Genomic DNA, 22,787 nt, shown 5'->3' with positions numbered 1-22,787 from the left:
CGCTTATGCTAATGAAATGATCAAATCGATTACCAACCTCTAGTGATTAATGAACCAAATCCAAACAATGAACCAACTGAGCTGTCTACTGACACTGTTCGTAGTTGATGAAACTGGAACATTCAGAGACACTGATACACCGAGAAGTATGCAAAACTCATGTTCTAGAATCTAATGACGCTTCCAGGGGGAATACCAGGAATTTATAAACTGTTAGTAATAAGACGGAACGTCAAGTGCAGAACAATTGATCACAAGAGAGCCAATCACGTTTGATGATGCTTGAGAGTTGGGGTGTGTAAGTCCGTTCTTGGAATTCGACGGCCAGGAATTAAACTTGAAGAAAACACAGCTTCTGCACCCGGACTTCTGAGAAACATTCGCAGAAAAGAACTTCGGACTTGGGTAGGAAAGAAAGTTCTAGCTTCTGTCACGAGTTTTGGCCGCACGCCACATCTCTCCTGCAGATGATCATGCATTCGCTTCGGAACACGCAAACGATTCCAGCGTCTGAATGGAACTCCTGATTACTGCGTCAATCATCCATCGGTTGATTCGTCATTCATCGACCGACGACTGGTGGTGACGATGAAGTACGATAAAAACAAACTCAATTGACAGCACAACCACCACATTCCATTCCGGTAGTGGTGGTGGTAAGCACAGCGCACCTGGCATCATTCGGTTGCTGCAGGCACTATAGTGTTATGTTGGTTAATGCCATATCGTTAGATCCCGATAGACGGTGATCCTGGGTTTGCATAAACATTTATTACCGCTACACGTTATTGCATCCCCTCCCGCATCTCACGCCATTGCCAATAGGCGCGCCTACAACCATCAAACAAAACACAACATCCCGTTAAATGGTGTCGAATGATTGTGTACGGATACTAGGGCGTAGGGTAATGCAAGTGCGATAATACTTGGTTGTGAATGAACGCCCTCGCATGAAGGGTGAAGGGGACCTTCCTTTTCTCTCTTTCTCACTTGCGAATCGTGTTCGCCTCCTCCACAGCCGGGGGCTCCACTGTGGTCAGCTCTTTTACTATTTGCGCATCAGATGGCAGTAAGGGCTGTGAAGGCCGAAGCTGCCGTAGGTGTCGGATTAACGGAGTCGGTTGCTCCCACGTCGCCGCTGTGCGTTATGCTATTGCCGCCGAGAGCGTCTGCGGGGAGAAATCCATAAGCAAGTCCCTGGAGGGAAGGGAGTACTGTCGTGCTGCAATCCGTTACGCTTCACCGATCAAACCGCACGCCGTTACGCACCACTTTGCGGGCACAATCTGGAGTCGTTCAACGCGAGAGAGCGAGGGAGCCCTTCCACAGCCCTTAAGGCCGAGATTGAGAGGGATAAGAAGTTCGGACAAAGTACGATAAAGGCCACCAGGAATGGACGCCACGGACGAACAAAGAAACACACTCGGACTCGGACACAACGGGGCTAGACGGACGGACGGACGGACGGACGAACGAACCGTTTCCTGGAAATGCCATCAACGTTTACGTCCGCTTTTGGTGATTGATATGAGGACCGGACCGGAGGGGGACGGTAGGTGGAAACGCGAGGGCGAAAACAGTCATGCATCGCATTCCAGTGGCTGTTGATTGGCTGCTAGCACACGAACGCGAACACACACACACACACACACACACCAGCCAAGTGTGGACGATCGCTGTATCATCGTCACAATCGTTCAAGCGTCACAATCGACATACGAGAAGAAAAATGTCGTTTGCTATCATTATTGGGTCAGTACTTTTGTCACCGAATCGAGTACCATTTTGCTCCAGGCTCCAGGGGCAACGGGAAAACTGGAACTGGGCATACACACACAGCCAGTATAACTGACATTTTGCAGCAGTAGAAACCGTTTCCCTAGAAACCCGGTCAATCCGTTTTCGCTTGTTGTGATGAGCATGAAAATGAAAACATAAAAACGATTCTCACTCCTGACCATTTGCTGGATCATCCTCCGGGAGGGTTTAGTGTAGAACCGAGCGCTTGGGACCGCTTAAGGACAGGAAGCATCACGAGAAGGGTTTATCTATGCAGACAAACTGGAGTATCGCCATGATGGCATGGCAGGTGATTTCTTGTTTGGATGACAGGAATTCATTTTAATAGTGCTAAGCTCCAGATGGATGGTCCGCATACCAGAAGGTCCGGTATGGGGTCGTCTGTTATTAAAGCAGCACCCGAAACCACCACCTTGCACCACCTCCATCGAGCCTTTTGTCGCATATCGAGCGGAAAATGTTCGAGCTTCCTATTGCTGTTGGTGTTTACCGTTGTACCGTTGTGCTGTCGCTTGCCTACCCCTAGGTTGAACTATTCCTGCAATCATCACTATAGGACAACCCACTTGCCTCCGTACTCGGGCCTAGAGTGGCAACCTTATGGCCCTCTGGCTCTTATATCGCTTCCAGGAAACCCTTCCAGCGCGCTCTCGACGTTCTGTTCCATTTTGTGCCATCACCCATCATCGGCATTCAGATAACGGAATGCCGTAGCCTTGAGGAGTCGTGGCAGAGGCAGAAGCCTCTGGTCTGAGGTTGAGAGCTCTTCCCGCCTTCCAGCCTGCCCAGTGGATAGCAATATGAACCGTATTTTACATGCAATCACACAACAATCGAGTCCGGCGGAGTAATCCTCGATAGGGACTTATCTATCGTTCATTACTACTCAGCGCAGCGACCGAACATGGCTTGCTGACATGACCCGGACGAAGGCTACGATTATTGAGATGCACATTCCCTGTAAAACCGGATTTGTCGAGAGCGTGCTGGCATGCCCTGTGTGCCGGTTCGGTTCGGGTTCCTTAAAATCGTCTGAAATTACACGAAGTGCTCTCGTGGTCTGAGGAGTTAAAAAATCTCTTTCCCAAACACGGCACCAATCGAGAATGGTGGATTCCCCCAAAAACCGTTCTTGGCATAGAACTATCAGCTCAAGCCGGAGCCGGTGCTGGAGCCAGAGCCAGGCAGCATCTGCAGCTGAAGTGAGCTTTGATGAGCTTTTAAGGCAAGCAGCAGCCGTACATTTGCTTCTACTCAATGACTGACGTCACTGCATTTGCTGGTTTGTCACCTTCACTGTCGAGTCTGATCACGATTGGACGATGGTTGGTACAAAACGAAAAACGAGTCTCGCAACAGCAACAGCCGAACCCAGATTCTTGGAACATGGCAGGCAACCAACACTATGAGTAGGATGCTATGGACCGCACATCCAGCGAATGAGTCTCTACTGTACACAGATTTGCAATTCTTGGTTCGAATGGTTGGCCGCTCAAACAGTACCAGTTGACCTACCGGGGGCCACTAACAAGAGCTTAGAGAGCGGACACCCTCGCTAACCGCCCGCTGCTCCCACTGATTGAATTGAATGATTGAATGCATCCACGAACCGTACCCTTGAGTGCTTCGAGGTGTTACCAAGGCCGGCCTTCAGGGTCCATCGGTGGACCATCGAAAACCCCACGCCACCAAACGCCCACGAGCTTCATGGAAGTTCCCGATGAGAATGCGTACATTCCAGGCACATTCCCTGCGGCCGTCAAGGCCGCCGATATTTGGCAACTGACCAAGAAGCGAAACAATAGCCAGCATCGCGCACGTTCGGCAAATGTTTGCGCGCCATGGTCATGGGCGGCCATGGTATCGCCAGCCAGCTCTGCAGAAAGGGACTCGCGGTCTGTCGTTGCGTTCGTCCTTGGTGCGCGTCGCTAATGCCATCGCAATCACTTCCAGGTCCGTCCGGTTGGTGACTTGAGGGACGCATATGACCTTACAGCACGTGGACGAGAGGTCCGGACCCGCGATCCGGATCCGGGCTCTCTTATCGATTCTCGCCTTTAACCGGACTAAACAGTTAAGTGCGAAACTTTGTCGTCACCAGCAGCAGCAGCAGCAGCAGCAACCCTTCGGGTGCCGAGGGCCGCCATCACCGCGAGCATGCTTGCAGCCAAAGCGCCACTTGACACATGAGCTGGAGAAGGATTTCACAATCCGTTGGTCCCTAGTCCCGGACAGCAAGGGGGCGCGCCCGAGCGAGCGTTTAATCCGCTTTCCGTGAATGGAAAAACACTTACCTCGCACGTTATGGCTTTTGGCTTCCGGATTTTCGGGCCCATCCCATCGTTGGCCCGGGCGAGGAGAACAGAACATTGACAGAAACAGGATTCACAGGCGGCACCGGAACGATATCATCAGGATGCGGCCCGAAAGCACAAACGAGCCAATCTTACGCCAAATTGCGTCAGGTGATCCACGGGGAGGACACGGGAGCTTTTAATTAAAATCCCGTTTTTCAGCCACTCGCACCACCGAATACAAAGCCAAATATCATCGCGGGCATCATTGGCGTGTATGTGTATTCGCATAGGATGCACTCTATCTCTCTCTCCCTCGCAGCATAATAACATAAAACTTTGCGATCGAAACCGTTCATTGGAACCGACATGAAGCGCGGCCAACTTTGCCTCTTTTTTTTTTCGTTTCGTTTCCAGGGAGAAACAGGATGCTAGAAGCAATTTCGTCGCTTTCCTGTTACCTCTTCTTAATCACCCCCTCCTTTCTGCCACTCCCACCATCGCCGTCGACGTTAATTATGCGCAAACACGAAACGCGACACTCGCGAGCGCGCCCTCTACTGCTCGATGCCCGATGCAGCGACCCCCAGGGCCGGGGCGCTGGGGTGGTTGGTAAAATTGTTGCTTTCGTGTTGTTTTTATTATTGTTTGCTGATCGAACACGCTCGGTTCCGACAACGGTACTAGTCGGCGCATTCATAATCACGCCGCCAACCGCAACTAATTTCACTAATCTCTAGCCGGCTCCAGCTCTTGGCTTGACTTGTTGGCGCCCCTGCGGTAGTGGAGGCGCGAGGTGTGATACAAAAAGCGATCTAGTGTTCATGGAGCTTAACACAAGCGCGCGTGCGTGCGTGCGTGTGTGTGTGGGTGTGTGTGTGGAATCCGCGGTACCGCGGGCGGCTAATCATCGAAACATCGAATAGAGAGACAAATGAACGCCGCGTGCGTAACGCGTGAGAAAGTTTGCAAATCGCAATCGGCTCGGCATCGGCCACTCACCGCTCACTTCCAGCACGTTACACTAATTGAACCGACATACCGACATTCCCACGCACCCCAACGGTATGATCCTCCAACCCTTCGAGTGCTGCTGCTGCTGTTGCTGCTGTTGCTGATTGCTGACGAGTCGTCGTCGAGTGTATGGGCGTGGGAAAATCCGGGGGAAAAAAACCTTATCGCATATGTCGATACTCTGGGGAACCAATCAGACACGGAGAGAGAGAGAGAGAGAGAGAGAGAGAGAGAGAGAGAGAGAGAGAGAGAGAGAGAGAGAGAGCGAGAGAGAGCGATGCACACCGATCGATAGTTGGAGATTGGGACGAGCTTCTCCGCTAATCTGATTGGAAAGTTGGCCATTTTTGTTGATTTCACTCCAGCAAAACAAAAGGGAAAGGAGAGGGATATGAATAGGTGAAAGGAAAGAAGAGGAAGCCCGAAAAAGCTACAAATCCGCTACCACGGATCCACCCTCACTCCCCAAAACCACTCGTTCGGTGCTCCGCGCGGGATGCACTTCACTTACAGATGGCGGCGGATGGCTGCAATAACCATCCCCATAGGCGCACACACACACACACATTGGCTGACGGCTGACAAGTGTGCCCCCGGTAAAACTTTATCTCATGTGCCCCAGAATCCCCCTTTTCGGTCGACCTCGGTCCCCATTCAGGCTTCGGTACAGCTGGACCTTGCTGGCACTGGAAATATGTTTCATCGTCCTCGCCAACCCACCGATGGGCTCGAGGGAATGATGGGAAGATTATAAATTTAGAGCCAATGCCGAGAAGATAGGATTATGCTGAGTTCACTCGCCTGCTTCGGGATTGGCTTCAAGGGCAGAAAGGAGCTACTGTTGGCCGTTGTTGGAAAAACTTTTTGCGCTGGCCGTGATTTAAGTTTGAAAAAAAATTTATGATTTCGTTGCACTCAACTAAGTTGAGCGCTTACATGAAGCGCAGCGCCATTAGCCTGATGATGGTCTGGTGACTACTGGTGCATGAACATTTCAACGAAGCACAACACGGAACATAACACGGTTCGCCCTCGGGAAGAGCACCAGGAGAAAGTATTTCTGAAAATTGAAATACTCCTTCCGCAACGCAAAGGGAGAATACGGTACGATTCGCCTTTAATACGGCGCAGGCACATGGCACATAAATGCTACGTACCTGTAATAAGGTATTCACTGGAAAAGGACGGCATTCGTCAATGGCGAACCTTATGTATGTGTGTGTGTGTCTGTATAAATCGTTACCTTCGCCGTTGGAGTGAAGGATCAGATCAGAATCCGATTACTGTACCGATTATGGCGATGTCTGACGCTTAGCACATAACATATCCTGGGATAAGGGTCGGGGAGGGATAAGATACGATACTCGTGCGGATCGATTCTTTGCACGCGCGTCCTTTCGAAAGCACCTGAATATCGTTTACCGAAGTCTAATGCTCGAGAGTTGACGGTTTTTGTGTTGCTTTTCTGCCGTTCGGTCGTTCTGGCGTGATGAGTGTAAGTGTACAGCAAATGGAAGGACAGACAAATCATTATAATGCAGAAGCATCTGTCTGGATCATACTAATTGGTCTTTTGGAAACCGGAATTGTATGCTTTTTGCATGCCCTCAACCGGCTAGGAAGTGGGGTGCCCGTAGAGCGTTGAATAAATGATTTAATTTATTATTCCTTCGAACTTTTATACCATTTGCGTTGGCGATTGCAAAACGGTATCTGTGTCGCCAGAACCAGGATGGTATATCTACGATTCGGACTCGCGTTTGTAAAACCAATTCAGGACATGCGCAACACAGTACGGTTTGCACCATTCGTAATCAATTGAATGTTTCATGCTCCACGACGAATTTTTTTATCTTCTGCGAACCACATTTATCGGATGCATATTTCTGTGCATCTGAGTTTTGTGTATTTTGTTTTAGCTTGACTTTCCTGGTAGCATTTTGATCCTTTAATTTGAACATTTTTTTAAATTAATATTCATTGGTTTAATTAATGTTTTCCCTTCTGCTTTTGTTTTCAATAAAAGCATCTCCTGTATTAAACGATGCATTTTTGCCCCAGAAATGGTCATACACTAAAGTCGATTCGATTTGCTCCGTTTCTATCATGGAAGTTTTCAATTCCATCGGAATGTGTCACTCTTTGTGAGTGGTCTACCGGGGCTATAATACTGATACAAACACATCAGTCGATTTCCAGACTGGCCATACTTAAACAAATTCCTTTTAATCTGTTAAGGGGGGCTTCGGTATTTTATTTTATTTGTATTTATTTATTTGTAAGCATTTACTTTTTACAATTTTTAACGAGTGCTTATTCTTTCAAGAGTTCTGTGTAAAATTTTGGGATGAATCGAAGCAAAACAGACAAAGATATGGATTTTTTAAAATTCGCCTTTCATACAAAGCTCAATGCATCTCGGAGCTTTGATTCACGTTTCCCAAAACCTACGTTTTCAAATTCGGTGCCCATCGTAGCATAAAAACTACTGGACCGATTGATTTGAAATTTTGAACACATAATCTGCACACTATTTGCCAAGTAGCGTCGAGTTTTCATAAAAATTGTTGATACTTTTTTTTTTAATATTTTTTTAATTATGTTCGTTGTTTGAGGTAACATCGAAGAAAGCATCACTTTTTCAACTTCAAAAATCTGCCAGAAATCGAAAAATAGGAAATTTTATAAAAACTCGACGAGGCTACCTGGATAAACTTATAATCTAACAAAAGAATATTCATTTGTGTATTTCTGATGACCCGGCACGTGGCTACGATGGGCACCGCAAAAAGTACATTTTTGCAAACTTGCCTTTCTAGATTGGATACCATGTACGTAGTTTTGAACAAATCTTCCCCAAAATAGAACCAAATATTCTTGAAAAGTTGTAGTTTAATATGAAATTATTTTGAAAAATTAAAGTTGACTGGTTTCTTCACTAAAAATCGTCAAAAATAAGCTCTTTTTTGACCCGAAATAACCAAAGCCCCCCCTTAAGCCAATGCTACCGGTTCATCGGTTAAGGCATGCAATTATGTTAACCTTAGATTACTTGGATAAATCTTTTGCAGTAATTTGTTGTATTTTTCACTAAACCCATCCTGCAAATATCTATTCCATTAACCCACTATGTATTATACCAATGCAAACAAAGTTCCAAATACCATTATAGCTCAAATCTATGCATTGATCTCCTGCCGACTTCGAGCACCACGTGCAAAGATCGCACGATGAACACATGTAGAGATGGAACGAGATAATGCCGCAAATCATGCTGCTCATATCAGATCCGATTCCACGCCCGAAAGCGAAGCACGTGGGTAGCAGCAGCATGAGAATGTGTCTTGAATTTGTCCATTTGTCAATTGTCTAAGTGCAATTACATCAGCCCCGTGGCAACCTGTGTAAGCGAATCGCGACGACTACAACTGGAAAGGGTGTATAATGGTATTGCCTAGAATGTAGCGACTTCTTGTTGTCAAAAGACAAAGATCGACAGGGCACTGCCCGATCTAGGACACGAGAAAGTCGGAACTTTGAGACCTCGACCCGAAGAGAGTCACAGGCGTTGTAACAGAAGTTCAGATGACGTTATTCGGTAACTATCTAGACTTCCAATTGGATCCCTTCAATGTTGATATAGAAAAGAATTGTGGTAATTTCAAAGCAGCCATTTCTAAAAGACCGGGATACTTCATCTAAAATACAATCTGCAAGCAGTCCCAAAGAGTTCTCTCTCATACGGGAACATTCATTACTTGTATGCCATCATACCACTCACTGTCCGTATGTATGCAGGAATCTGATACCGAGAGCGATAGAATCGATGTGAACTGGCATTCAATGATAAGAACTACAGATCTGCACAGATCTGTCCTTTTGTTAATAAACAATCAGCGATACACACAATAACACACCAACAATCACGAGCAGATATTGATCATTTCATTTCATTGCGGACCAAAAAAAAAACAGGTCCACGGTGCCGATACTTCCGCATTTCACGACAATTACATCGACCCACCAACGGGCTGCTTCATGACGTCCGCGTATTGCTAATATTTCATTTCACGGTTAACATGCCAATCTTTGCAGACGAATTAATACGGAATCATTTATCCATTAATCTTCATTCCGTCACCAGCTCCTCCTCTGCTTCTGGTGATGCTGCGTCGGGCTGCTGCTTCTACTTCCTCCCTTGTTTCCTCCTCGTGGCGCAGTTTAATTTCTTTACAACCTCACCATTGCGCCCTGGGAGATAGCAATGTATTCTCGCCCGGGAATGGTTCCGATGTGTCTACAAACACCAACAACGACAACGACAACAACGACAACGACGACGACATAGATAAGTTCGTGCCATCGCCCGGGAGCCCTTTACCATCGGTACCAATCGGTGGCAGCGAACGCGCATTATTGTGAAACAGTTCGTTTCATTCCAACAACTCACACCAACATACGTGCACACATACACGTACAGATATCGGTACACTGATTGATGATTCGTTTTTGCGCCGCGGAGCCTCCATCACAGCGCTCATCGGTACGGAGGGGAATGAACGTTGGCCGGAAGCATTACATCGACCATCATCGGCTCTAGCAGCTCCAACCTCTTCCTGTTTCCCTTCCCTATCCTGCCCCACCACTCTACCACAAGTAAACACACATCAGGGCGCACCGGAACCGAAAAGTCATTACTGTCGTTTTTTATTATTTATCAATCGACTCGTTCCCCAATTCCATTCCAGCGTGCGATGCTCGCTACGGCGCTGGCCTTTCGACGCTTTCCACGCAATTCTGCCGGACAATTTGACGGTCAGGCAGCAGCAGCAGCAGCAGCAGCGGAGGTGCTGGATGCTGAAGAGAAGCAGGAGCATTAAAGCTCCTCCCCGTGCAGCGATCACGGACCATAACGGGATTGCTGCGCTGTACGCGTCGGGAGTGCGGATAATCGATGGTAAGTTTCCGATGACCGATGAGGAGCGGGAGTCGTGCGCTGTGATCCGATCCGATCCGTGCAACCCCGCAAACCAAACGCGACCCTTCAATTAGACGGAAATTAAACGTCAATTCGGTTGAGAGGTAACCTTTTTGTTGTGCTGAACCGCGTACGGCAACCGGTAAGGGTCGGCATGCGGGTTTTTGGCATTATGGGCACCAAAAACCCAGCCTCGGTTGCAGGGACCGAAATGTGTTGACCCACTTTCGGTCGACAGCCAAGAAAGAAACGAAAGGCCCCAACACAAAAAGGAGGTTCAGAGGTCTTAAAACTTTTCTCGCGCTGTACGTTCCGCGGCAAGTAGTGAGTTGATTGATTGAGAAGTCGCGTACCAGCACCTCCGAACTCGTTGTCGTTACCCGTTGTCCTCTCGACAAAAGTTGGTGCAATCCGCGGAACATGAATGAAACATACCAACCAGCCAGCCAGCCAGTTGGGAAATGGGAAATTTATGGCCTCCGAGCTGGCTATACCGTCTTGCCTTGGGCGCATTGCCAAATGCTGCTCGACCTCGGTTCTCGCAAGGCCGAGGTAGTAGCATCAGTTACTTCCTTTGGCGGAAGTGGATATGACGCAAAACATCACGAAGAAGAAGAAGAAGTTCTGCGCTGGCACTTTTCAAGGTCAAAACATGAGCCAATACATTATATACTTGGAACGGAACTTGGAACATACCAACGGGTTCGCGTGCAGTTGAGGCTCGCGAACCCCTGTACGCGTGTGGCCGCGACCACGGCCAGTGCTGCTGCTGCTGCTCTACTTCATTACGCCACCGATACGCCGAAGTGGTGCAACCCCCCCTTCATGATGATAAATGGTCGCTTTACCGAGGCGCCGCTTCACCTTTTGCTCGAGTAAAATGTCATTTATTTTGCACGAATGGAAACAATTTGTCCACCCCCCGTGGCCTGGTGACCCTTTTTCATGCTTTCTCTCTCTCTTTATCTTTCTCTCTCCCTTTCTCTCGGTCGGTGATCTGTGGCCACCTGTTCGCGACCCTCTTGTCACGCGGGAATCACCGCGAGGGATCTCATGTCGCCGAACGATTGACATCCAATATGTTGGCAAATTAGATCGCGACCCCACGACGATTGGCCCCGGGCCCGGAGTGACAAATGGATTTAAATTTCGAACCCATCTCCAATGAACCTTCCCGAGCGTTCGGTCGCCGATTTTCACCGATTGGCCGTATATCATTCGAGTGCAATGCTCGAGTGTCATTTCCTCCGCCACTTCGCAAACCCCCAAAAGGGCGGGGAAGTGGCGGTATCGAATGGCTTTTTTTTTGTTGGATGTCAACCAATTCCCGGAATCGTTTTAAAATGCCGATCGGTATGGTCCGAGCAAACGTCAGTTAGTTGTTAGTCCACAAATGCGAGGTCACAGTTCATCCAATGAAGCTCAGGGGATTGGTTGAAAGCTCAGGAAAGCAATTAAAAAGTTCAATAAAACTAAGCCCGATGGTCGCTGGACGAACAAATAGACCAGATAGAGATGGACAGTAAAGACCCTCGAAGACCCGTTTGATCCTTTGTGCGGATTACCGGGGAACCGGGAATGGAAAATTAAAAGAGATCTACTCGCCCGTCGACTCTCTAGTAGACCTCCCCCCGGGGATCCCCTCCTGTTGCATGTGGTGGACGCACGGTGTGTTGTGGCCATAAAACGAAGCGAAGCGCACGTGTTTTAATGACCTTCTCCGTGGCGTGCCGATGTCACGCACAACCGCAAGCCCGCAAAAAAAAACACGCCGCAGACTCGCCGCAGACTCGCCGCAGTGGTCCCGAAGACCCGAAGAAAGCGAGCTAATGGACCGCTGGGCCGACTACTGGGTGGGTGTGGGCGCACCTCGTGTTCGTGCGGCCGCGGAAATAAAAATTATGACCCCTCATTGATGTCAGAGATGATGAAGATAAATTTCCGCTCCCAACAGCGCTCGGCACTTTCCGTCTGCGGAAAGGGAAAGTGACTAAAATTCTCCAGCCTCTCACAGCCACCCCGTGGCGGAATGTGGCACGAATGTTTGCATATCGGACAGTAGAAGGCACTGGCCCCGAAGAAGAATTAGGCGTTCAGTCGTTCAGTGTGAAATCGTTCGATGTTATCTCGTCCTGCCGGAGTGAAGGAAGTTGTCGCCGCCGCCCGACGCCAGTGCGTCTAGAGGAGAGGATGGAAGCGTGAATTCTCACAATCTGAGCACGATTTATGAACGAACTGATAAGCAAATTTACTCCAACCAAAGTGCAGTGTTACATCTCCCTGTGCTCGGTTTAATTAATGATAATTCATTACATTCCCCACTCGCCTGGCCACTCGCCTGACCATTCGCACCTGTTGTTCCTGTTGCTAAACTGCTGCAACAGTAAAAAGGTGGCGCTCCGCAGGACGTTTGCCACGTTGAGCACGTGGTCCAAGCACCAACGAGATGGCACACCAGTTGGTTGGTTGGTTGGTAGCCCGATTGCCGGATAACGAGAGCTTCTTCTTTCTTGAGTTTGCTGCATAAATAATGGCCAACGGAGAGCACTGATTATGGGTGGCACAATTAAGGTGAGGTGAGAAGTGATTATAATCGTTACTCAGAACGCCTTTGATGCTTTGGCGCGCGGTTTTGAAGGACGGGATCTTCGTCTCTTTTGTGCCACTGTTTTATCGGATGTCTTGGCATAATAAGCTTCCGTCTTGTGTCTTGTGGCAATGAGCTGCGCTGTTAAGGTTGGGGAAAGTGATAACAGTACAAGTGGCATTCAGCATTTTAATTGAGTTCACCAGAACTCAAATGGACGTGAAGATGTTGTTTTGTGATTAATCGGTGGTAATTTTACTTCAACTTTACATTTTACATACTACTGTGTCCAAAAAGTAAGGTGACATTGGATGTATTTTGAAAGTTCCTTAATTTTTCTTCCAAATCAATTTTTTGCCATCAAACTAATCCCTTCTAGACACAATGCACTTATGCCGACGAATTTTCCAGTTTTAGAAACACGTGAAAAAAATGACTTTAGGAATGGCCTTCGGTGCCTTTTTCGCAGCGGCTTGAATCTGCTCTATCGTGTCGAAACAGTGTCCCCGGAACGAAATTTTGGGCTTGTCTAATAGCCAGAAGCCAAATGTAACCAAATCAGCCGCATACGGTTTTATTGGAACGATATGAGTGAAAATTTTGGCAAAAAAGTCACAAAAATCCAACAAAGTGTGAGATGGTGCATTATCGTGATCGAGCGCTGACGCGCTTGAGATGAAAAACATCCTTTCAAATGTAATTAGCGGATATGTTTGATATGCCAATATCATCAGCAAAGTCTCTTGTTGTTTATCGACGGTTTTTCAACACCAAATCTTTGATTTTTTGGACGTGAGCTGCATCGATTGTCGTTGGTGGTCGTCTAGAGCGTTCTTTCTCTTCCAAACGTTCCCGACCCTCCTGGAAATCTTTCCACCAACTGTAAATAATTTTTATTGACTTAGAATCGTCACTAAAGGCATTCTGTACCATTCGCATTGGTATATTTGCAGCAGAAAAAATATTTAGAATGCAAATCCTTGGCTTAAAAATTTACGACATGGAGAAAAACGAAGAATGCACTTTTAGCAGTTCACAAAAAAGTAAGTATCTCAAACACTAGTGAATATTTTGACGTGAAATTTGCCATGGTTATCAATAACAGTGTTGAAAACCTATAAAAAATACAAAACTGAAGATATCCTTTTATGCGGGCAATTTGCACACCGTGTCACCTTACTTTTTGGACACAGTAGTACATACCTCTGGCATATGCAAGTTATAAGCAAAGCTGATATCACTTAGACATTGATTACTTTAATAAAGCGATTGTTAAACGTACGGTTTGTTCTTAAAAATTAAAGCGATTGTGGCGCCCACCGTGGTCCAATATGCGTCAACTTTTGATGTCGTTTTGTGGTTTGTTAAACAGCAAGGATACCGCAGATCATGTGTTACAATGGTTTACGCCATCGTCAGCTGATTTCGATTGCATAATTCGAAATGAAAGCCATTTCTCAATGTTATGCTACGTTATACGTTTAGTTCGTTTCAATATCAACAGATACAAAACTAAATGTTTCCTTAACTATTTTGGTTATTAATAATGAAGAAATATTATAAGATTATGGTTCAAATAATTGATACAGATTAAAGGGTTCAGCAATACAATTGACAAAACAAGACATTGGACTGGTAAGGACTGATACACTATGAGAAAGAATGCCACGTATAAATTTAAAAAAATACACATCTTTTACATTACAAGGCCAGATTATGCTTTGGCTAAGGGGAATATAAACTTTAAAAAATGGTTAACAGTGTAGATACCATTAATATATCTGTATCTTTGTTTGGTGAAATTTAATTCGTTTTCATTGATTCGAAATGTGCAAGGACGCGTACCAGCATACCAGAGGTGCTATTATCCTTCGAGATAAGCTTTTGTCCCGCCGAAACATGGTAGTTAAGGGGATTTAAAAACACCAAATCCGATAGAGCATTGTAAAATGCGGTTTACAATGCATTCCCGCGGTTCGGAAAAACGTTGAGCTTTACAAATGGACGGATTCCAGGCACCTTCCCAATATGCGAGCGAGTTTCCATGTGCCCCGCTTACAATGCCCTCCCCCCCGGTACCGTATGATGCGATTTCATGCATTTTTAAAAGAATCCCACTTCCAGCACTCCAATTACACCTCCAAACACAAGTTTCCAAATATTAATCAATAGCCAGCGAGTACCACGGGCGTACTCGCGTGCAAAGAACCTCCCGTGCTCGACCATTTTCAGTTCGATTGGTGGTCGATTCATTCGTGGAATACCAAAAATAAAATCCATCCATTTCTGTCCAAAAAAAACTCCACTAGAGGAGGTGGCGGCCATAGACGATAGAGAGAGAGGGGAAAAAGAGAAAGAGAAAGAGGGATAGAGAAAGGGAGATCCACCACCGATCGAACCATACCGTGCTCGTGCTGGACAGATAGCCCAGCGTCCGGATGTCGATGATGTCGATGTCCATCCTGGTTAGGAAGTGGCTTGGAACCGACGTAGAGATGATGACTTCCGCCTCGGTACCGCGTCGGTGCTGTTGCGATGTACGATCTGGAGCCGTGCGGTGTGCCACGTGGCAAAACCGCAACACACAATGAAGCAGCGGACTAGTTTCGCTGCCGTACACTCACATCCACCAGCATTCCAAGCACATATCGAGACCGGGGACGGGACGGGAAAAAGGAGAACGTCGCAGGGCGCCTATTCGAACGGAATCGGCCTTCCTTCCGGTAGCGTTAAATATCTGTTTTCCTCAATTTCCCAAAATATCACACACACACAACATTTCACTCGTTCACCTCCCTTCTCGCTTCGCCCGTTTGGCATTTCCCTATCAAATCACTAGCACCAAACACTTCACAATGGCGGATGGCAACCATTTTGTTTCACCAGGATCGATGGTATCCGCGCTCACTCACTCGCTATACGTAACGACATCACCGAAGTAAAGCTGTGAATTCAATTGCCAAGTATGCTAGCTTGATGGTGTTTTTTTTTATTTTGTCAATTTTTGCTACCCAAACATGACTTCCCTGCAATGGCAATGGCGATCGTATTGGCCATGATGCTTCGGATGCACACCAAGGATTGAACGATTTCTTTTATCATAATACAAATAGCAGTTGGCCATGGCCGAGTAAACATCATCACTACATCGCTCAGCAACGCTACCACCGGGATCATCGCTGACGAAGGTTTTCTTGTGTTGTCGTTGGTTTTGCTGTTGTTGTTGTTGTTGTTGTTGTTGTTGTCGTTGCGGCTAGACCTGATGATCCCCGGGCTCTAACGCCTGAGCACCGCCACCACCACCATCACCACCATCACCATCACCTTCACTACCACTTCACGAACGTCGAACGTTCCAAATTTGCCTTCCGGCGTTGAGCGCTTTCAATCCGGCTGGTTGTTGCGATGGATGCTGCTGCTGCTGCTGCTACCCATGTTCCTGCAGATGATGTATTCCATCAGTTTCCCTTCTCGACCAAGGCTGGTGCTGCAGGCTGGTTGGTTGGTTGGCTGGCTGGCTGAACCACGATAAGCGGGATACACAAGCGGATGAAACCGATTGTGATGACTCCTCCTGCGATGGAATCGCCGCGTGGTCGGGGAAAGGGCGAGCGGTTCAAGTTTTTCAAAGTTTTAAACTCACCACCATCACCAACCCCCACCACCCACTAACAGACACGCCATAGCAAACCCTTTCTCGGGCGCGACACGGCGAAAGGGGAGTTGGACAGAGGAGGACTTTTGGTTTCTTTGGTTTTTTTTTTTGTGATGCTTTTCTTATGGAAATCACTTAAACTCCTTCGCGCTAGTTGCACGATGACGATGACGACCCCCTTAGGCGAGTATGTGTGTGTGTGTGTGTGTGTGTGTGTATGTGCGTGTGTCTGTTAACGGATCCGCCAACAAACACTACGCACATACACACTAAGCACACGGTCGTTTTCGGTGATGGTGGAAAACGCTTTAGGGAGAGCATGGATAGCAACGGAGTTTGAACGTATTCTTGTTTGTTAGCGCGACGCTGAAGCGAGTGCTGCTGCTGCTGCAAGTTCGTTAGCCCTTCCTTCCGGCGCGCTTTTTGGAATGCTGCTGCTACTCCTTGGCTCACTCCTAGTCCCTTGCGTGTCGGTCACCGTGTAGCCGTCATTGGAATGCACGTGTAACACGGATTTGCTTCACCAAACTTAGACCCAAGACGTTCGAGTTCGAGAGGAGATACGATAATTCATTTAAACATCCAAGTAACCGCCATCCAAGTTGTTCGCACCAAACTTTGTCCCGAAAGCTGACACATTAACGTCATATTTTGGAGTTTAATGGGCAGCAAAGGAGAAACTTTTTCCGAACCCCGTGTATGTAACAGTATCCTTTGTTTTTTGGGGTTTTATTATTTGTAGCTCTCCATCTTCTACACACACAGAGACACACACATGCACTCGTGGTCGGTTTATCACTTTTTAACGCTGTTGCAACCTGTCCAAAGACGAATCCTGTGCCCGAGTTGCTGCTTGCCTACCGTTTGGTGGCATCAAACACTTGCAACTGGCGCACCTGGTACACTCCGGACCCGGGGGCGTGGATTGCCAAACGGTGCTTACAGCTGGTGCTTAGTTTGTGGAAGAGTATTTTTCTAGATCTAATTTTCCATCCGTGTGAATCGATCGATTCGCGCTTGGCAAGCGATGCTTGGTACTAGCGATCCAGCGATCCGGTTCCCGCCAAATTGCTGCCACTGCCAGCACAATGGAGCGTGCTGCCCCGTCCAGGCCGAGCATCATCATCCATCACACGCTGCACATGCTGGGTTGGGGTTGGGACTAATGGATGGGGGGCCAAAGGGGCGGGATCGACTACCACGGCATACCGACACGCGTGGACACACGCAACAGCGTCTCATCTTTTATTCAAAGGCAACGCGGCGAGATTACAATCGCAGCTCCCCAAACACTCTCACACACACCGGCACACACACACATGCCGCGCCAAAGTTCACACTCGTCACTGGCCCCCACCGTTCCGCCGCAACACTCGCAACGGTCGAAACGTTTCTCACTGTTGTCCAACGGAGCGGCCATACGCACGCTGGGCGCACCACTTCCGGTTTGGCTTGTTCTGTGCTAATGCCACCGCTTTTCACGCGTCATGCCCAGGGCAGGGCTTCTGCGAATCGTGACACTTGCTTTTATGGCTTAATCCCGCGGATTCTAGAGCGCCAACCATTGTTGGCCGCGAATGCTGAGGACGAAGTTCGCGACGACATACCTTCTCAGATCAGCTCAGAACCACCACCACCACCACAAACTGGTCAGCACGAGATTACACTAGACTGCCAGGAGCTAGTTAGTCAGCGTGGCGGAAGGATGATGCGCTCCAACGGTAGTACAACGGCGGTTGGCGCCAGTAAAGGATGTGCGCACCACGGTCACGGCAACTTACTGTCGGCAACATCGTCGTTGCCTGAAAGCCCACCGCTAACTGGCGATCTGGTTGCACCATCGGGCAGGATGGCAGGATGATTGCTAGCTTCGTGGACCCGTGGGTTCGTATGCTTTCCTTTTGGCCACGGATGGAGCCAACGGTACCATCCGTTGCCAACCACCGTTACATCGGTGTCCTTTCGGATGAACCGAATGAACGCGCTGGTGAGTGTCCGGATAAACAGCAGGAGCAGGACTCGTAGTAAGTGAATGCAAAGGCCGTGTATAGTAGATCGACATGCTTAGTAACCTTCAGTAAATGTGTGCGCCACGGGGTATTGAAAGGGATTTGTGGAGTGATTTGTCGGTTTTTGGAAATTCTCACAAACTCGAGAATGTATCTCTAGTAAATGTTATAAAGTCCTGTTTTGTTCAAGGTGGCGAACAAAATGTTCTTGTTCAGATTATAATAAATTGGCGAAAAATATACCGTAGTGCTACACATATTTCTAGAGATAGAGCTGTCGATTGTTCCTTATGGGTTTTCAATCAGTTTTGAACCTGATTCCCGTTTTCTTAGCTACGAACTTAGAACGATACTAAAACGGTGGAAAATCAGAATAATCATCAACAGTTTTCTTCGTCTGATAACACTTTAGATGACAAAACTGAGAGAGTATCTGTTCAATTCAACACACCACTAAACGGTGCTGCTTACCCGTTTAGCTGCTTACTATCGCCGTTAATTGCTCACTTTAAAAGAATTTTACAGATTTCTTTTACAGAAGATCTTTTCCAAAAGACCGAACATTTAATTATCAAAACAGATGAACTGTCAATTCTCTATAGTTTCGCGAAAAGCTAAGGCCAAAAATCTCATAATGGGAGCATTACAAAATGGAAACTACCACCATATATTGATTCTTATAATCTGAACAATGAGTAGTAAATGTTATAGAGCCCTGTTTTTGTATTCAAAGCACGAATTGACGAACAAAATGCTAGACAGATAGATTGAATCGGCTTAGAACAAAGTCATATGTAACAGAAAACTCTGCGAACGCGTTGATTAGAGTCCATTACATCATCCTTACATACATTACGCTCGATAAATGAAGATTTCGCTGTACTCACGTGACTAAAGTGAAACATCAACCAGCACGCTTCATTAAGCTTCAACAAGTCACCTTACGCAAACAGCTTTAAAATAGTCTCCCGTTTTGTGTGTATTTAAGTAAACAACGAAGTCATCCATTTTGTCACGACCTACCCTGCCACGACGACAGCTGGCAACCCCATTAATGTGCACTCCCGTGCACTCTCGTTTCGTCACCGGTGTCACCGTGTTAAGCAGCACCGTTTAGTGGTGTGGGGAGCGTTCGCTCGCCCCAAACCAGTACATCCTTAATCAATGCTTTCGTAGCCGGCACGTTCATTAGTCGTGCTGCTCCAGCGCATTAGGCATAATTTATCGTATCCCTTCGCAGGATCCGGAGCGTAGCGTGTTACGGCTGTTGCTCGAACGCTTCAGAACATCCTTACCCGATACCCGACCCGACCCTCACGGTCCTCACGGTTTCGTGCCCGGGTTGATCGAGTGATTTCGTTTGCATTGTTTACGAGATACGAACTACCATCCCCGGTACATGTCACATTTTTGTTGAACGTACATCAACATGCACTGCATTGTATCTTACTCCCTTCCTTACTCCCCGCAGTCGCCACACCACTCGACTTCATTTCGCGTGAGCGAAACAGATGTTAAACGTTTCATCACTAGCGATGCTGGGTGAAGTTACATATACACTCTATGATGGGATTCGTCCGCTCGCACCTTCCGTTGTCACCGTAGATTCACGGACCGAAGTGCCGTAGCTGTAAGAAGGTCTGGCTGTTACACGCTACGGTACGTTGGTCCTTTGAGGTATTTGTATTCAGCTGACATTGAACGCCAAAGCGAACATCGGTTCATGGTACAGTGAGAACAGTCGATATCCCGGGCTTGCAACATTCACGTTCAGTGATTTAGCATTACAATTGCACAAATACCAGAACTGGTACGATGGAACTGCTGGCAGAAACATTTAAATCTGTTCCAAACCATACAAATCGCCATCATTACCGATGAGCATAAGAATGGTAAGACGGAATCGTAGTCAGCTATGGACCATGCAGATTGCACGTTAGTAAAATTCGTAAATAATAAGAATTTTGCGCTTGTCAGAATTGTACAAATAAGAATAATAATATATCAATTCGTGATATCAGCATCACAATTTGGTTCGAAATGTTGTAGCTAAGACAAACACAATGCTCATTGATTTGGCTGGGTATTCCATATTATGTTGCTAATGTCCTATCCCAATTTTCTGTTATTTATTAACATACCCGTCCTTCGATAAATAAAAAAAAATATTATGTTATGCTAATCTATCTGCTATTTTAGCCAGCAATGTTCATGGTGCCTGCACTAAACGTCAAATGAAATGTTGACTCATGGAGTGTACGAATAGGACCATAGGAGAAAAGGTTGCTCATTATAACCTTAAGCTGTTATCCCATAAACTCGACGATCAAATCGTGAAAAAATGACTAGGAAATAGTTCACCAGTGCTCTGATATATTCTATTTCACAAAAGGCGAAAGCGAAGCAACTAATCATCATTATCATCGTCGTCATCGTGACTTGCAAGCAATCCCCGTAACTGATAGACACTTTTGTATTCTGAACTCCCTTTCTCTTCTGCGGAAAACATCCTCACACGTCGTTTTGTACGTTTTTTCGGTGAGCACTCAAGAACTTTATCAGAGCCTCGGGTCTACCGTGGTCACCTGCACAAGGTATGCCGGCAGCGTATTTGACCATTTTATCTGACATTTTTGATCTTCAATCGTACATATCGGCACTCGACGATGTTTCGGTGGAGACCGGCGTCCGCGGTACTGGTCTGTCTCGTGGTTGATGGCCGTGGATCCGCCTTGTCCGTGAAACAGTCAGTACATGCGTGGACATTCGAACCGACCTACCCGTGACCAGTGGAGGTAGATGCGTAGGTTGCGCAAACGTATGTTTTTTTTTAAACGCAATATGGAACCATACGCGACACTAGTGCGACGGTGGGGTGCCCCATTGTTGGCGACGTTAGTAGTGATAGTTGCGTGCGTGGTGCAGCTAGTGGGTGCAGCTGATTCGATTTGTGAACGAATCGACTTTAACGATATCAACACCTGGAAAGTGCAACAGTGTTCGGGAGAATTTCGTGAAATTTTCCGTCTGAAAACGTACTACACGACACCGATAATAAGGCCGTTCCGCGAGCGCAGTACCTACTTCCTCTCGAACGATGTGCGCGGTATTAGCTGTACTGAGTCGATTAATAGTTTTTACATTAACTCGTTTACCGAAATACGGATGATCTATCAGCTCATGTTTACGAATCCGTGCTCGTTGACGCTTATGGTGTATGATTTGGATCAGATTGATATATTTGGCGATCCACTGCTGGCGCAGAATTGGACTACGCGAGCCCAAACGTCGACGTGGAGTCTTTTTGTCGGGAAGGTGGAGCGTGAAATACGTCGTGCACGAATACAGCTACAGGCTGATATGAGCTCGGAGGCTCTGCTTGCTATCGAGTATATCACTGTTTTCAATCCGTTAGTGCTTGAAGACTTTTGTATGATGCTGGATGAGTTCTACACAACGCCTGAAATCACTACCGTCCCTACAAGGCCTACCACGACCACTACACCACCAACTACTACTACCACTACGACATCAACTACTACCACTACAACACCAACTACTACCACTACAACACCAACTACTACCACTACGACAACAACTACTACCACTACAACACCAACTACTACCACTACGACACCAACTACTACCACTACAACACCAACTACTACCACTACAACACCAACTACTACCACTACGACAACAACTACTACCACTACAACACCAACTACTACCACTACGACACCAACTACTACCACTACAACACCAACTACTACCACTACAACACCAACTACTACCACTACAACACCAACTACTACTACTACGACACCAACTACTACCACTACAACACCAACTACTACTACTACTACTACAACACCAACTACAACCACTACGACACCAACTACAACCACTACAACACCAACTACTACCACTACAACAGCAACTACTTCTACTACCACCACAACTCCAATACCGTTAACTACAACCCCTCAGATGACAATCCCGATTTCAATCGATACTACTCTGACCACAGAATATCCTTCTGAGACAACCAGTACCATAAGATCCACTACGACAAGACGAAGAAGGACGACCACGACCACCTTAAGAACAACATCTACTACTAGTACATCCACAATTCCAACGACATCACTAACAACAACATCAACAACAGCTAGTGTGACTTCTACGACTACCTCTACTCCTATTATAACGATTACCATTCCTGATACAACCTCAACAACGAACTCGGCATACTCAGATACCACCAGCACAACTAGCTATGTGACAACTTCTTCTACGACACAAGCTACAACAATGGCCACAAGCACCACTCCGGCTAGTGTTTCCAGTACTACCACACTGACATCGACAACCTTCTCACCTACGACAGTGGATCAAAGAAGTACGCCAATCGTCACGGATGAAACGACTGTGTATTCAGAAGAAACAA

General features: G+C 47.0%; 1 protein-coding gene across 2 annotated transcripts in view; it reads right to left on the bottom strand.

Moving 5' to 3' along the window:
* Window positions 1-18,131, bottom strand: part of LOC125952263 (dopamine receptor 1) — an 88,940-nt gene extending 70,809 nt beyond the window's left edge. The window contains exons 1-2 of one of the 2 annotated variants that reach the window (XM_049681628.1): window positions 17,936-18,131; window positions 15,078-15,699 (exon numbers count right to left, since the gene is read on the bottom strand). In XM_049681628.1, coding sequence (XP_049537585.1) covers window positions 15,078-15,134 — 57 coding nt within the window. In that variant the 5' untranslated portion in view covers window positions 15,135-15,699; window positions 17,936-18,131. Of the gene's footprint in view, window positions 1-15,077; window positions 16,071-17,935 lie in introns of those variants that run through there. The other variant, XM_049681627.1, reaches the window with a different exon arrangement.
* Window positions 18,132-22,787: the final 4,656 nt, after the last annotated feature.

Source organism: Anopheles darlingi, chromosome 2 (genome assembly GCF_943734745.1).
Source record: "Anopheles darlingi chromosome 2, idAnoDarlMG_H_01, whole genome shotgun sequence".
Taxonomy (NCBI): Eukaryota; Metazoa; Arthropoda; class Insecta; order Diptera; family Culicidae; genus Anopheles; species Anopheles darlingi.
The sequence above is the reverse complement of the archived record's forward strand: the minus strand, read 5'-3'. Positions and strand labels throughout refer to the sequence as shown.